This window comes from Marmota flaviventris, chromosome 9 (assembly GCF_047511675.1).
Source record: "Marmota flaviventris isolate mMarFla1 chromosome 9, mMarFla1.hap1, whole genome shotgun sequence".
NCBI lineage: Eukaryota > Metazoa > Chordata > Mammalia > Rodentia > Sciuridae > Marmota > Marmota flaviventris.
Window position 1 is genome coordinate 80,009,959 of NC_092506.1, and position 16,088 is coordinate 80,026,046.

A 16,088-nucleotide genomic window follows, 5' to 3' on the forward strand; every position below is an offset into this window, starting at 1 on the left:
CCATCTTCATTCTTAACCCTTAATATCCACGCTCATGTCTCCTCATTCCTTCCTTCTGCCAATGCTTCTGTTGCTATGTGCCCTGCTGTTTCCATTACAAACCTAAAGTGACTGGTGGAGATGCCCCAGGCAGCCAATATATTAACCCTGTTTAATGGTTTTGAGACTTATTCAGACTCAATGTGACTTTTCACTGTATTCCCAGCCATAGCAACCTCAGCATCTTTTAGCAAAATGGGAACATCACAGATCTAAGAAAAGATGGGTAGTTTATAGAAAAGAGCCATCATGCAAGAGTCCCTTTGGACTGTCCAACTATAAATCCAGGAACAATTATCCAGAACATGGCATTCTTTTGCATGTTTATATTTTATTCAGTGCTGTACTCTTCCTATAGAATCTCCTTCATTTCAGAGCACCCAGTAGTTGGTTTAATGAAGACTTTCAGAGTTGACCCTCTGGTCTGGATGCCTCCATCACAGAGATTTCTCTGTAAATCTGGTAACATCTTAGCCAAGCTTTCTTTTACAAATTGAACTTACTGGGCTAGATGCCCAAACAGAACATAATTTTATTTCCATTCTCACATCCAGCCAACAACATCATGAAACACCAACCCTTAATTTCACCATAGAAATAAAATCCTTTCCCCAGGTGCTGGTTGCTTTCAGTACTGCTATGGTCACCTCTCCACAAATCCCCTTTTGAAAATCTTTTTAATCTGTCAGAGTTTTTTTTTTTTTTTTTTCCAATCTGCTGACAACATCTTTCCCCTTCTCTAAACACCTATTGTTTTCTTTATCATATTCAGATGTTCCTGCCTTGCTTTCAAGATTCCTTGCTTATTTATCTTTGGACATGGAAATTCTCATCTTTCTTCCTCATCTTTCTTCCCTTCCTCCTTATCAAACTATATTTTGACCAAATTAAGATAGGGGACAGAGAGGGAGCAATGCCCCTTAGTGTTTAAGATTTAGCAGTGCATCATAGGTGAATGCTAAGAATAGTCACAAAGCATATAACGCCAGCATGGAGTAGAAATGAGGTCTCAGATTAAAGCTCAGGTCTTGTCCAGGTAAATAGGCTTAGGAATCTTCCAGGTACAGTCAAGATTTATTTCCATTACAGACTTAATATATTCAGACACCTGTACAGATGGCTGAGATACAAAATCTAAACCATTCTGATCTAGTACTTACAGCTCACCAATGTCCCAGTGAATTCTCATTAAGTAAGCAGAAGCAGTGTTTCAGCTTGCTTTTATTTCCCTGAGAGCGTAGTGCCCTCATTTTTACAGTTTCAAACTTACCTGATTCTAATTTAACTGCATTTCTTTTCCTCCCATCATGATATGAATTCACAAAACTGGTGAGCAAGATTTTGTTCCCAAGCCTAGACCCTTGCACCAGCGATCTGTCAGGCACGTCCTTGTGTCTCCAAAGAGACCACTGCTTACACTGTTACTGAGTTAGACTCACTTCAGCTTCCAGAAACAGAAGCCCTACTTATAACTGAGTTAAGAAGGCTGTAATTAAAAGAAAACATAATAAAGTTCAGCTGTTCCGTGTTTAAACAGCCCAACGCACAGCATGTTCCTCCTCTGTGTTAAAAGGGAAAGAAAATGAAGGGAACAAAAATAACCCATAATCCTTTGTGGTTTTTATCACATAGCTTCACACTTCTCAGGAGACTATGGTTTTGACTCCACAGCTCCTTGATTTACATACTCTCCAATGTGCACACAATCTGGTTTACAGTTCAGTCCACAAATCTTTATTCTGATGGCAAATTATAAATTCAAATATTACACCGTTATTACACAATTCCTTCTTACCTACATACTTACCTCAGTTTGATAGGAGATGCTACCACCCATTTCTTTCGCTTTTCACCTGAATGGGATTAGAGGAATGTTTTTACTTATAGATAGCAAACACCTACAATATCTTTATTTGCCTCATCCAGTGTATTGAGAGGAGAAAGGCTATTCTGTGAAAATTGTTTTTCTTATGGTGAGTGCTAGCACATAATTGCAGCTTTCACTGAAAACACACACACACACACACACACATATAAACGCATACATACATAGATTGATGTATACATTGTGGTACTGGGAATTGATCCTAGAGACACTCTACCACTGATCTACATTCCATGTCCTTTTAATTTTTTATTTCAAGACAGGATCTTTTTAAGTTGCTGAGGCTGGCCTCCAACTTGTAATCTTCCTGCCTCAGCCTCCAGAGTTGCTGGGATTACATATGTGTGCCATGATTCCCAGCTCTCATTGAAATGTCTTTCTGTGTTACAGTACATAAAGGCCACATTGGCTCTTAGTACATAATAAGCTTCTGACTTCTTGGCTGTTGCTGCTCATAAATTTATGGCCTTTATTTCTTGAATCTTGTCTGCTGTGGAGTCATGGTTTATTGAGAATTGAGTCAAGGAGGCAAGTTGAACTCTGATAGCGCTCAAAGTGACCTTGTTTTGTGACTAGTGCTTGGGCATCTCTGGATCTTCCCTGACGAGGTGGCCTTATTTCTTCACACCTCTCTTGAGAGAAAACAGGAAAATGAAGCCAAGATCCCATAGTATTGCTGGGGATCATTTGAGGTTACCTCCATGTAAAGTTTATTTATTTATTTCTAAAATGTGTCTCCATCAGAGTAAATTTTATTAAATTCAACTGACATCAAACACTCCATTTCCCCGCTTGGCCATCTTTCCCATCCCAAATAGCTTTGCTTTTCTCCATAGCGACAATCTCATCCATAGAAGTGTATCTGAAAAAACTTTAGGAAAATAATAATAAGTCTAAAAATGCTCCTTATATTAATTGTAAGAAATTAACTAGATTCTAGAAAGAATTTTCATCCTATCGCCATTTCCTGAACTCCACGTGGTGTCTCCTGCCTTTCATGTCAATATCCTTTTCAGCCCAGTATTGTGCTTGCTTCATTCCAAGGCAGAAAATTATTCATGATCACATTGTAATTGGTATGTCATATTTTTCCTAAAGTTCGGTGTATATGCTGAACTTGAATGAACAGCTTGTGCATGACTCCCTTAATTCATTAAGGTTCAGCTGCTCAGTGTTTTGGAAGTTTCTCACATAACGCTTCCCTCTTGGACACTAACTAGATTTGGTTGGAAATTTACAATTACATGTGCAGAAGAACAGGAGGAGGGACCTAGAAGCTTCTCCACAGGAGAAACTGTGATATTCTCCACAAAGAGAGACAGTGGTGTTCCGTACCCATCTTTAAAGTAAAACTAGACTCTGACTTGGTCCAGTGCCCGGCTACACAGCACATTCAAGCAGTAGCTGCTGGCTTCAAATATTTTCATTCATGTCCTATTTTTAAAGCCTTTTCTAGGACATTCCTACTCGCTGTGTTTAACTTTTAGATCCAGCAGAAATCTAATGCATCTCTTCTGCTCTTTGTTTACTCTATTACACCTGTCTTGACCAAAAATGGTCAAAGAGAAATGTCCCTAATGTGAATTATCTGTTATGTGGGCTGTTCACAACCTTGCTTTTAACCATCTCTGCCGCACACCCCTGCAGCAACCGCTCAGGCTGTGACGTTTCTAATTTCCCACTTTGTTGAAACTCAGACCAGCTGGGCAGTGTCCTCCCGTCCCCACCTTTTATTTAGCCTCACGCTATTGCACTGAACACACTTTGGCTTTGCATGTTCTGTTACTGGCTCTGAGGAAGCACACATTGTTTAAATGGAATGCTGCTAGTGAAATGGACTCCTTGCATTTGATATTCTCACCCTGGGTGATTGGACATGGTTTCCAACAAAAATGGAATCACCTTTCAGGCTAAAAGGGAGCCTGAAAAATGAGACCTGGGGGAGAGACATGGAGTCATTTATGAAATGGGATGCTTAAGTGTAGGTTATTAAAGTGCGTGAGGTTTGATGGTGAACTGCTGGTCGAGATTCTGTGTCCCTTGTCAGAAATTCATTCAAAAACTCAAGGAGGATTTTGTTTTACATGAAATCTTGTCTTAACTAGGAACAAATGTCCTGGAAATGAGTATCAGAGATTTCTGGTCTTATTGGTAGACTGAAAAGTATTCAATAGCATCTCTCTCTATTTTTTTTTTTTTTTTTTAGTTATAGATGGACACAATACCTTTATTTTACTTATTTAGGTATATGCAGTGCTGAGACTAGAACCCAGTGCCTCACACATACCTGGTGAGTGCTCTACCACTGAGCCACAACCCTAGCCCAGTAGCATCTCTTTTAATCACCCTATACCCTGATTTTCTAATAATCTACCTCTCATATCTTTAAGAAGTTTCTGGTCTGGAGTTTTGAAAGAGTAAAGTGGATGAAGGACATATACACAAACATGCACACAGAGGAAGAGACAGAACTATAAAAAAAAAAAAAGATGTCATAAAATGATGCCAAAAGTATTACTTAATACCAAAAAAAGCTAGGAAAAAGCATACAATCTATATGACATGAGTAAAATATGTCAATTTTACACCACTAAACATATAGACTGATTAGGTATATTTGTATATGGCTCTGAGGAAAACATAAGCAAGAGCATACAGAATTGCCCCATTTAACCAATAACTGAAACTTAAAGACTTAGCTTCCATATTCTCTAAATATTATTTTCATTTGGAGAAAACTGAAGTTTTATACCTTGCATTTCAGTTTTGTTTTGACGTACAAATTTTTACTTTATGAAATAATCAACATTGGAGGATGCCCCAACCACGCCCACCAAATCAGAGTCTTTAGATTTAAGAAAGTAAACAGGTTAGAGAAAGAAAACATCATAAAGATAATTTAAGTTTTATTTAATGCCCACCAGAAACAACTGGAGAAGTGGCATCCCTGTCTTTCTCACAAGTCTTAGGGAGTGATACCATATCTTTTCTTTGAAAGTTTCTATGGCAAAGTTGTCTCAGAGTGTACCACTCGATAGCAAGTATTTTTTTCTTTGTTCATTAAGATAGTTACACCAGCTACTTGACTCAGCTTGCATTTTATTTCATGTGCTTATCGACATGACACATCCTCTTTGAATGAGAAGTAGTGACCTAAGGCTGGCTTCCTTTTCAGCCTAGACTGTACCCCTCTGTCCTTATCCTATCCTTCAAATGATTTTATTTTTTTAGTTAACATTTAGTGCTTCTCAGCAAATCAATTAAATATATTAATTGGAAGATGAATCTCTTTTTAGATGAAAATTTTCAAAAAGTACATCATCTCTGAGCAATTTTCTGGTATTTCTGTATCTCCATAACTTTAATTAAATGTCAAGGGCAATTATATTCTCTCTAGCAATTAAATAATCTTAAGTTTATATGACAGCTGCAAGCAATAGGCATTTGCAATATGTATGACCATGTTTTTATAAAAAAATAAAACATAATATTTATTATGAGCCACTATACATCAAATTCAGGTAAAATCTTCATGTCCCTTAACTAAGCTGCCCATTCATAATTGTAATATAGAAATACATTGTTCATTTTTCAACAAAATAAAATACAGAGAATATATAATGTAAGAAAAGCAAAGGTTATTTTTCTAAAATATGGAATTCAATAAATACATTGCCCTATGTGAAGGAGTTAAATAAAAGTATTGTTCAAGAATAAAATTAACTGACACATGAAATTTCATACTAAAACAGAGTAATATGCTGATGTTTAATTGAAATCATTGCACAATTTTTTTACCATATATTCTCTCCCCCCAAAAAAACCTTCATTTTGAGATCATAAAACACACTTTGGTTCACAGAGATAGAAACATCACCAGTAATTTCAACAACACCAGTGTTGTCTTATGTATACTGATCACAGGCTATGACTTTTTCCTGACCCAGGAGGTACAACTTAGTTTTCTAAACTTTCATACAAATTATTTTCAAGTTGGTATTATATAACTTGATGTTTTCCTTTACTTTTTTCCCAATTTCATTCTGTGACTCTTTAATAAACTTTTTACAGTTTTAGAAGAAAATTATTCCCACTGTTGAAAAAGCAAAACAAATGTTTCTATAATTATTCCATGTTTCAGATAAAAAACTTTTTATATGAAATTCAATTTTTTTGCTTTCCCTTTTTCCCCAATATTCATAATTTTGTTTCTGACATTTAATTGAGGGAATCTGAATTCAACCAGCCAAATGTTTACCATCAATACCAGAACAGATTTTAAAATGTCTACTCTTTTTTATTAATAATATTTGAACTATTCATTTACTTATAACTTAGTCTATTTTGGAAAAAGCAAAGCATCTTCAAATTCTTAGCACAGAAGCCATAAGGGGTTAAGGGACATTAGCTTTCTAAATATTTTATGGAGTCAATTTATGCTTCACTACTCCAACATTACTGCTGAAGTTTTTCTTTGCAATACATTCTTTTTTTGGTAACATTTGTTATATATTATAGAGGCTGTATTTTGAAATATAAATTAAGTTAGAAATAAAGAGGTCCCTTTTTAAGATGTACAAAATTAAGCTACATGGATGCCTGTCAGAAAGTATTTCTATGTAAGAGCTCCTTTAAAGTTATATGCTTTAATTCATGTAATAATTTCTTAGATGTGCTAATTTCATACTGTTTCTGTGAAATCATCAGGAGGGAATTTTGACAGCTCTTTTGATGCAGAGAAGGGTGTTGGGACAATTGTCATTGCAAAACCTTTGGATGCAGAACAGAGGTCCATCTATAACATGAGTGTGGAAGTCACCGATGGGACAAATGTTGCTGTCACTCAGGTAAGATTAAGTTACTGAATAGCAGGAATGCAGAAAGACCTGCCAAAGTAAAAATTGCAAGCAATGAAAAACATGTCTGGGAAGTAGTAAATTATGTCCACAGATTTCTAGTGTTCAAAAAAAATCATTTTCAAGAACAAACTAAAACAAAGGGCTCTGTCAATGACATTATATCACTTAACTGCCTCTTTTAAGAAATTATGATTGTTCATGCATGAAAGAATGAGACATATTTGTTTCCTTATCAGTTACTGAAAGTTTATCTCTTTGACAGCAAATCGATTTTCCTTGAATTTGCAAAGATGAGTTTATCTATGATGTCTGCATTAACACTCCATGAGATTCTTCACCTCCTCATTTTTCAGTCACAAAACTTAAAGCTAGAGAATACCTAAAAGTCCAAATTCATCTTATAGAGATTGATGTTGTTATGGTTTGGGCATGTGGTATTCCCCAAAAACCCATATGTGAGCCAATGCAAGAATGTTCAGAGGTGAAATGATTAGATTATGAGAGCTGGAACCTATTTGGTGGATTAGTTAACTTGAGTAGATTAACTTGAATAGAGCAACTGTAGGCAGGTAGGGTGTGGTTGGAAGAAATAGGTCACTGCGGGTATGCTTTTGGGGTTTATACTTTCTCCCTGCTGGGCAGAGCTCTCTCTCTCTCTCTGCTTCCTGGTTGCCATGTCCTGAGCTGCTTTCCTTTGCCATGACCTTATACCATGATGTTCTGCCTTACTCAGACCCAGAATTATGGAGTCAGCCAATCATGGACTGAACCTCTGAAACCCTGAGGCAAAATAAACTTCCTCCTCTGAGTTGTTCTTGTCAGGTTATTTGGACACAGCAATGTAGAAATTACTAAAATATACATTATCTGTGCAAGGTCACTTGGCCCTAATAAAGAACAAGGTCTGGAATCTAGGTATCCCATCCTCCTGCTTCTAACATCTGTGCCAGTGCTCTTTCTCCTGGCTCACAGTAGGATCCCCTGGTTGTAGGTGTGAGGTAAAAACAATGATGTCTGGGACCCATCCCCAGGGATTCTTTGATTCCAGCATGCAGTCAAAGGTGGGGACGGCTTCTTATACTCTGCTTCTTGAGTCCGTGTTAAAGGGCATTGAAAGTCAGAAGTGAAAAATCTCCAGGCTTCTCACATGGTTCAGTACCTCTTCCTAAATAAGATTAACACAATGCTAGACATCAACATCAGACAATTTGAGATAAATATGTTTTGTTTTATTTTTAGCACCAGAGATCTAGCACACTTATGGTAGAGGTCTGGAACACATGCCTATGCTGCAAACCCCTGTCTTTCTCTCTCCTTCTTTCTGCTGTTCCCATGGTCCAAAAGACATCATTAATTGATCGAAGCCTTTTCCCCTCCTGAAACCAGATGTATCCTCAGGATCTTTCTCAACACAATGCTTCAGATACTGAGGTTGAAATTTTTGTTAACCTGGAAGCAAGCATTAATTTATTTTAAATGTTACGTAAGCTTTTATAAGTACACACTGGTAAAAGGGGGAGAGAGAGAGAATTTCATGTTCATGTCTAGCCAACTGCATTGCAATCGGAAGCTGTTTTGAAAATATTATGAGACTCTTTCCTTTAAGTTTGTTAGTAATTGTAGAATGGTAGAATTTGAAGGAAGAGCAGAGTTCATTTTAGAACAATCTCTTTACTTTTCATTTGAATATACCCAGAACAGGGGAGTGACTTGCACGTGATAAGAAAGCCAGTGTGTGACAGTTCCAGATCTTCCAACCTGTGTTACTTCCTTGTACCTGGGATGACCATATGACCCCATTTGCCTTAAAGAATGCCATCTTCCCCATGTTGTGCTGGCATAATCTTCAATAATACCCCATTCATCTGAAAATTGTCCCCGCCGGGACAATAAATTATATGGTCTTCCTACCAACCATCCTGCCCCAGGGTATTTTCAAGACTTAATCTAGACCTATGCAAAGGTGATCCCACAGAAAACACAGTCTCAATGCCTGCTCTGAAGACTAATATAGAACAACCCACCTGCAGAATTGCTACATCTTTAGTGCTAATTCATTTTGTAAATTTAAATTAGATTTTTAAAATTAGCTACTTCTCAGCATATCCAACCCTAACTTTTTATTGCCACTTAAAAACCCAAGATATATTTGAGTAAAATACAAATCAAGCATAAAATCAAATTCATTTCCAGACTTATCTTTGTTGTTTTATACTGGTTGAAATAAATGATATTCAGTGTGCCCAGAATGTTATAGATATTCATTAAGTAATTTTAGTGTAAGTGAATGAACTGTAGACATGACACATCAGCAGGGTCTGTAGGAATGTAGTCTGTATCTCAGAAGCATACAACTGATTAATGTTAACAACAAAAAAAAAAAAAGAAAGAAGAAAAAAATTAACAAAAGTTTTATTTTAGAATTCCATTAGGACCAGATGAGAAATCACTTAACAGCAGTTGTACCACAAGTACTTAAGTTCATACATATGCTTGCAGCTGTACTTGGTGCCTGAGATCAAAATTATATAGTTGTCATTGTTGTTGTTGTTTTAATTTTTAAAATGTGCTTTTTAAATTTAATTACCAATTAATTTGTTTATTTTGAAATGAGGTCTCACTTCATTGCCTAGGCTGGTCTTGAACTCCTGGGCTCAGGTGACCCTCACCTCAGCCTCCCAAGTAGCTAGGACTAGAGGTGTGCACTGCTGTAGCAGCTAGTGATGTACAGTTTTAAATGTAGATGTCTCATATGCATTCATTTAAACATGAAGCATATATTGCAAGATTTTGAAAGCACCCATTATTTGAGTCCCATTTTGTTGATTTTATTTCAGACTAACATAGTTAGCCTTTTCAAAGGAATTAGAAAATTAGGATGAACTTGGAAGTCCCCCTTGGCAGGGCCAAGTTAAGGAGGTTAATAAAAGGTATCAAGAGATTTCTTGTCAAAAGTATCTCAGTCAGTTTCTAGAAGCATTACCTTCTTAAGTAAGAACTAACAGTTTCTAAAATATAAACTTTTGAGTCATCATTATGTTATTGTCATCAGAAAAACCACCCCTCTGTGGACCTGTGTTGGACCTGACCACCTTCCCAGCCTTTGCTAATCGAGGCCTCTCTCACATTGACCAAGGCTTCCCTGGCTGTGGTGACAAGCATGAGTCTCTGAATCAGGCAATACCATTGATGTCAAGGATATTTTGACAAAGGCATTCTAAATTTCTTCTAGAAACCATTAATACATCTTCCAATGAATGACCCTGGACAATTTAATGATTCCACCATCAAGCAGAGAACCTTCTCCACTTAACTAAGTAAATGTTTTGGAGTCCAAACCACTTGTTCAGTAACTTTTTGGGATATCTTCTTTTTCTTTTGGGATGATACAATATACTGTGATCTATGCTTCAAAACAGCCATAAACAACATGCTTAATTTTACTTCACAAATGTCCAATAACTCAGAGCCTGAGGGATTTGGTGTCTACTTGAGATCCTTTTCTTCATCTTCAGTTTCTTCCTGTTCTCCCAATTCTCTCAAAAGATTCTTGTGCCTCAGAATACAATATCTGATGACAAATAAATACCTCACCAAGATTGCCTAGTGTGAGTACAGAATGTAAAAATTATGGATTTCAAGTTGCAAAGATTCAGATGAAGCATTTACAGAAACCTCCTGGCAAGACAAAGTCTTATGCATAAAACAGGTTTTAAAGAATTTTTGTGAAAGACATTATTATACTTTATAATATAACATAGAATAAAAGTGGACCCCGTGTTGATGTCATGGAGGCCTGGAAATGTGGGGTGTCTGGCTTAGAACAGGTCAAAGGGTTGAGGGAGGCAGTACTGTCTGTGCATCTGGTTAGAGATGAGATGAAGAATCACAGGGGCACTGGCTATTCTAGACAGGTGAGGAGTGGGCAGCCAGGTGGAATCAGGGCCCATAAAGAGCAGAGATAATGAAATGCCAGAGGAGGTGAGATTACCATCCCGCCAAACACAAAGGAACACTACAAAATTTAACAGGAATTCTATCCTAGTTCCCAGATGGTGCTCTTTACATTTCATTTACCTGGAAAGGAACCAGGATTTCTTGTAGAAATAGCAAATTCCAGGTTTAAAGCAGGAGTGTGGGGCAGACTGCTTTTCATGCCAGAAAAGCCTTGTGGAGTGATGTTGAAAGTGACAAAAGGCAACTTGAATTGGTTTCCACTAGTCAAAGATGGAAACTGATTTCAGTCTCAAAATTCCTTCATGAGGCAGCTACTTTTGTTACAAGGAGAATGGCCCTCCTCTTCTCCAGAGATGTCCACATCATAATCTTTAGGATTTTGATGTGCTATATTTCATGGCAAGGGGGGCTTTGAAGGTATAATCAAGGTTACAGATCTTAAGATAGGGAGAGGACACTGGAGTATCCAAGGAGACCCAATCAAATCACAGAAAAGAGGTGGTAAAGCCAAAGTAGAGATTCTAAGTGTGAAAAGGATTTGAGACATCATTACTAGCTCAAACATAGAGAGGTAACAGACAAGGAGTACAGGTGACCTTACAGAATTGGAAAAGGTTCTCAGCTGACAGCAAGCGAAGAAAGAGTGACACCAGTCCTAGAACACAAGACACTATATTTGATCAATAACCTGAGTGAACTTGGAATAGACTAATTTCTAAGCACTTCTAGCAAGGAGCACATTTGTGTCAACCCTTGATTTGGGCCTTGAATTCAGGCCTGCAAGACCTGAATAATAATAATGCATGTTGTTTTAAATTTCTAAATCTGTGGTGACAGTTTATGTGGAAATAGATGTCTATTCCACTGTTGTCACCCATTTTATAGTTAGGGAAATAGAGACAAAGCAAGGTTAAATAACCTGAGTAGATCATGAGCGATCTACCTGGTCAGTAAGTTTCCTGAACCTGCTCTCTTAACCACTACGATGTTATCTCTCAAAGGCAAGATTAAATCTCTGATATCTATTCTAAGAAAGGCATATTAGAGGAACAAATTTTAAAGATAGCCTCCTGGGAAACATGATACCACCCTTGGCCATGAGGGTATTTCATTGCCAGTCATGCATCCTGGGAAGAGAGCAAAATACCACTTCCTCATAACCCTCACTTCAACCCACTGAGTTCATGCGCCCCAGAGATATGTTACCAGGGATGAGACTGCCAAGCCAATATGAGTGTTTCATTCAACTCTTTTGCTGCTGTGAGTAAAAGATCTGGCCAGAAAAAAAATTAGGGGAGGAAAAGTTTATTTGGGGGCTCACTATATCAGAGGTCTCAATCCATACACAGCATGCTCCATTCCTGGGGCCTCAAGGTGAGGCAGGATATCATGGCAGAAGAATATGGCAGAAAGAAGCAACTCACATGATGATCAACAAGCAGAGAGAGAGAGAGAGACTCCACTCCTCAGATACAAATATATACACCAAAGTCACCCTCCAATTCCCACCTCCTCCAGCCACACCCTACTACTTCAGTTACCATTCAATTAATCCCTATCAGGTGATTAATTCATTGATTGGGTTAAGGCTCTCACAACCCAATCATTTCCCCTCTGAAATCCCTCTTACTGTCTCACATGTGAGCTTTTGGGGGACACCTCACATCCAAACCATAACAATGAGCCACCACATCTTTGCAACAAATTTAAATGAATATACAACATGGCACTTCTAAAGGGTCAGTGCATAAAACTCAGTAATATATAATAGCTGATGTTTGCATAATAAGACTTAAATTATAAGATTTGTTTTTAAGTTTCATTTCCCAGCAGCCCTGGGGTAGTTAAATCAGGTTTTATCATTACACTCAGTTTACAATGATAAACTGAGGCTCAGAACATTTAGGTAGCCTGCCTAGGTGTGCACAAGTACAGACACTGTTCTTCCTTCTCAAAACCACATATTATTCCAGGTACATCTCTCTATAAATACATCCCCTACACATCTGTATATACCTGCAAAGTATACAATTTGATTCATCAGGAAAACCATCTGGTTTAAAGGAAGGAGCACTGACTCAGGGTCAGGTGGCCCAAGTTCAAGTCAGCACTTGCCCAATTTCTGTGTTACCAAAGGAGGTAGCTTATTCTCTAAGGCTAATTTTTTTTTCTTCCTTATAGCGATCAGACCTTACATGTATCATGAGCTATAGTAAGAATTAAAAAAGATATTATGAAAATGTTCTTGGACTCTATGATGTACTGAACACATACAGACTTTATTAATGCAATCTGGTTTTCAACTTAAAATTGAAATAACATACCTGATAACTATAAATTATGTGTGTGACTTTTATTATTATTCATCAAAGACAGCAGAGATAGTCATGGCCAAATAATAAAAGTTACATTGATTTGATTCAGGGACTTAGGATGTGTAATTTTGTGATTTTTAATATGCTTTTCTTATTCAAATCATGCTTTGGATTTGTAAAGATAGTAACACCTTCTTGTGTTTTTATACTCTGCAGCCACACCTAATGTGAAAAATCTCTTTCCAATAATCTCCAAAATTTCTTGAACCCATACAGGCACTTAAACGAGTTTGGCCATAGCTGTTCTTCCAAAAGGTCAGCATTCCTTGGGGCTGGAAGGGCTTTGACCTACATTCTAAGGTTATCTTTGACTGCCACCCTTTGAAGCTTCCATTACTTCTGTTTCTGCTGCCGTGTTTGGAGTTCCTTAGAAAGCAGATTTTACCTTGAAGATTCGGATTTCGTCTTATCTCTTCCTTCCACTCCACACCTGCTTATAAAAGGAGGGGGAGAGTAAATCATTTTTGCTAACGCTTGTTCCATGAGTCCTAGATCAAGAGCCTCCCTGGGGACGTCTCTCTCATGGAGGGCTACCTTTCATCCAGTTAAGTGTCATCTGCCACTTAGCAGGTGAAAAAAGCAGTGGCCCAAACCTTCCTTGTGTGTCTAGATTAAGGAAATGCTGAAACAACTATACAGCATATAGATGAAGTGAGGCAGCAAGCTGATTCTTAAAATATAAGGTGCCCTATTAAAAAAAAAAGATAAAATTTCAGCATATGTAATAGTTGTGTGCCTGACAACTCAGGAGAAAATCAATTTTTGAAAATGGATTCCAATTTCATAGGCAGCAGGGAATTCTCTATTTAAAATAATCTCATGATTAATGCTCCTGAAATGAGAATGGCCATGTCCATTATCTATTTTTAAGCTAGGATTTCTCCATAGCAAAAAACATAATATTTGAACACATATTGGTTCACATACATGTTGCATATATTTATTCTTGATGTGTATGTCACTTGGATGCACAGGGAGATGATATGATGGAATGAATAGAATTGGCTCCATAGGACTAAGTTCGGGTCTAGCCTTACTCTCGTGACTTAGAGCACATCCCTTAATATTTTCCCCATTGGTAAACTAGGAACATTGAATTCCATAAAATGAATATGATACAGATTTATACACTGTAAAAGGAGTACATAGCTGACATGGTTTTTATACTTGTGCATTCAAACAAAAAACCTGTGATCTTGGGGAGAATATAAGGGGCTTTACCTTGAAATCACAACCATAGGATGTTTTGAATATGGTTTTGAAATACCAGCAGAGGCAGAACAGAATTTTTCAGTAATTTAGAACTTAATTGGCTCTAATAAAAGACAGAGCTCTTACTCTACAACTCGCCCCCATGGACACTTCATACCAAGAGCCTTTGTAAAGCAGGACTTGGCATCTACCCAGACTTAGCTTAGAGGAGCCTACAGAACCCAAAGTGTTTGTGGTGGGCAGCATTGAACCAGCTCTGAGGAGACTTCCTATATTCGGGTTTCCTCCTGCTTTGATTCCATTGTACTTCTTTAGGCATTTCAATTACCATTTTGAACACAACATCTTTGAGAGTTACTTTGCTTTGTTTGTTAGTTCAGGAACTCACAAATGGCCCCAACTGTGGGAAATAAAAAGCAAATGAGGAGAAGGAAGTCTTTTACAGGGAAACACTTGTTCTGACTGTAGATTAGGCTCAGGACAAAGCAAGCAGAAAGAGGCAAGCTTTTCAAGAGCACATCAACTTTGAAACTTCATGAAGGTCAGGGCAGGCTTGCTGGCTGGAAAGGCTTTTTCATCAGTTAATATAACTGCCTCTGTGAACACAAATATTTTAGCATCTTGAGTAAGTTAACTTGAACTTTTTAAAGGAAATAGTTGGCATTCAAAGAAATCTGGTATGGTTTTGCACATATGTTGAATATAGAAACAACACCCAAACTCTGCTGGAACACCTCTCAACCCTTTTTGTAGCACAGACTTTAGGGTAGAGTTCATCCCATGTCTGTGTCATTCCCAAAGGCAAGTCATCCTGGCCTGGGAGTGATAGCACTGCCCCTTTCCTCTCACTCAGAAAAGGATATCTGTACCAAAGTGAGTGACCATGTAGCCACTTGTAAGGATAGCCATGGTCGAGCTATATTTATTTTTTAAAATAAATAGCTTTCTGGAATATAGACAAATGCTAGCATATTATTGAATGGAAAATCATTAGAAGTTCTCCTATTAGGATTAAGAGAAGAGCTTCACTATGCCCACTACCATTTAATATTGTTCTGTAAGTATTAGAAAATGCAATTAGACAAGTTATCATATACTGTGTCCTAGGAATTATCAAGGAATAGATTAGACTATCTCTAGTTGCAGTATGATTATATAGCAAAAAAAAAAAAAAAACTTGAAAGAATAAATGAAAAAACAATTGCAAATGATAAGAAATTTCAGTAAAAGAACAGGTTATAAATTTAACATATATTAAATAGCATATATATACAGTCAGAGAAATTAAAAAATTGAAAAGATACACTGATGTTTTAGTCAGTTTTTTTCACTGCTGTGACTAAGAAGAACAAAACCTAACAAGAACAATTAGAGGAGGAAAAGTTTATTTGGGGGCTCATGGATTCAGAGGTATAACTTCATTGTTTTGACCTGTAGGAGAGGCACAACATCAAGGCAGAAAAGTGTGGCAGAGGAAAGTAGCTGAGGACATGATACCAATAAGCAGAGAGGGTTCCCCTCACCATGGACACAATACATATCCGCAAAGTACATGCCCAGTAATGAACATCGACTAGCCATACCTTACCTGCCTGCAATTGCCACCCAGTTAATCCCTTTCAGAGAATTAATACACTGATTGGGTTAAGGTTCTCATAATGCAATCATTTCACCTCTAAGCTTTCTTATACTGTCCTACACATGAGATCTTTTTTTAATTTATTTATTCTAATTTGTTATAAACAAGGCAGAATGCAATTT

General features: G+C 37.3%; 1 protein-coding gene across 2 annotated transcripts in view; it reads left to right on the forward strand.

Moving 5' to 3' along the window:
• Positions 1–16,088, forward strand: part of Fat3 (FAT atypical cadherin 3) — a 483,199-nt gene that overhangs the window by 367,357 nt on the left and 99,754 nt on the right. For both annotated transcript variants that reach the window (XM_027951397.3, XM_071617163.1), the window contains exon 6: positions 6,632–6,771. In XM_027951397.3, coding sequence (XP_027807198.2) covers positions 6,632–6,771 — 140 coding nt within the window. The remainder of the gene's footprint in view (positions 1–6,631; positions 6,772–16,088) is intronic.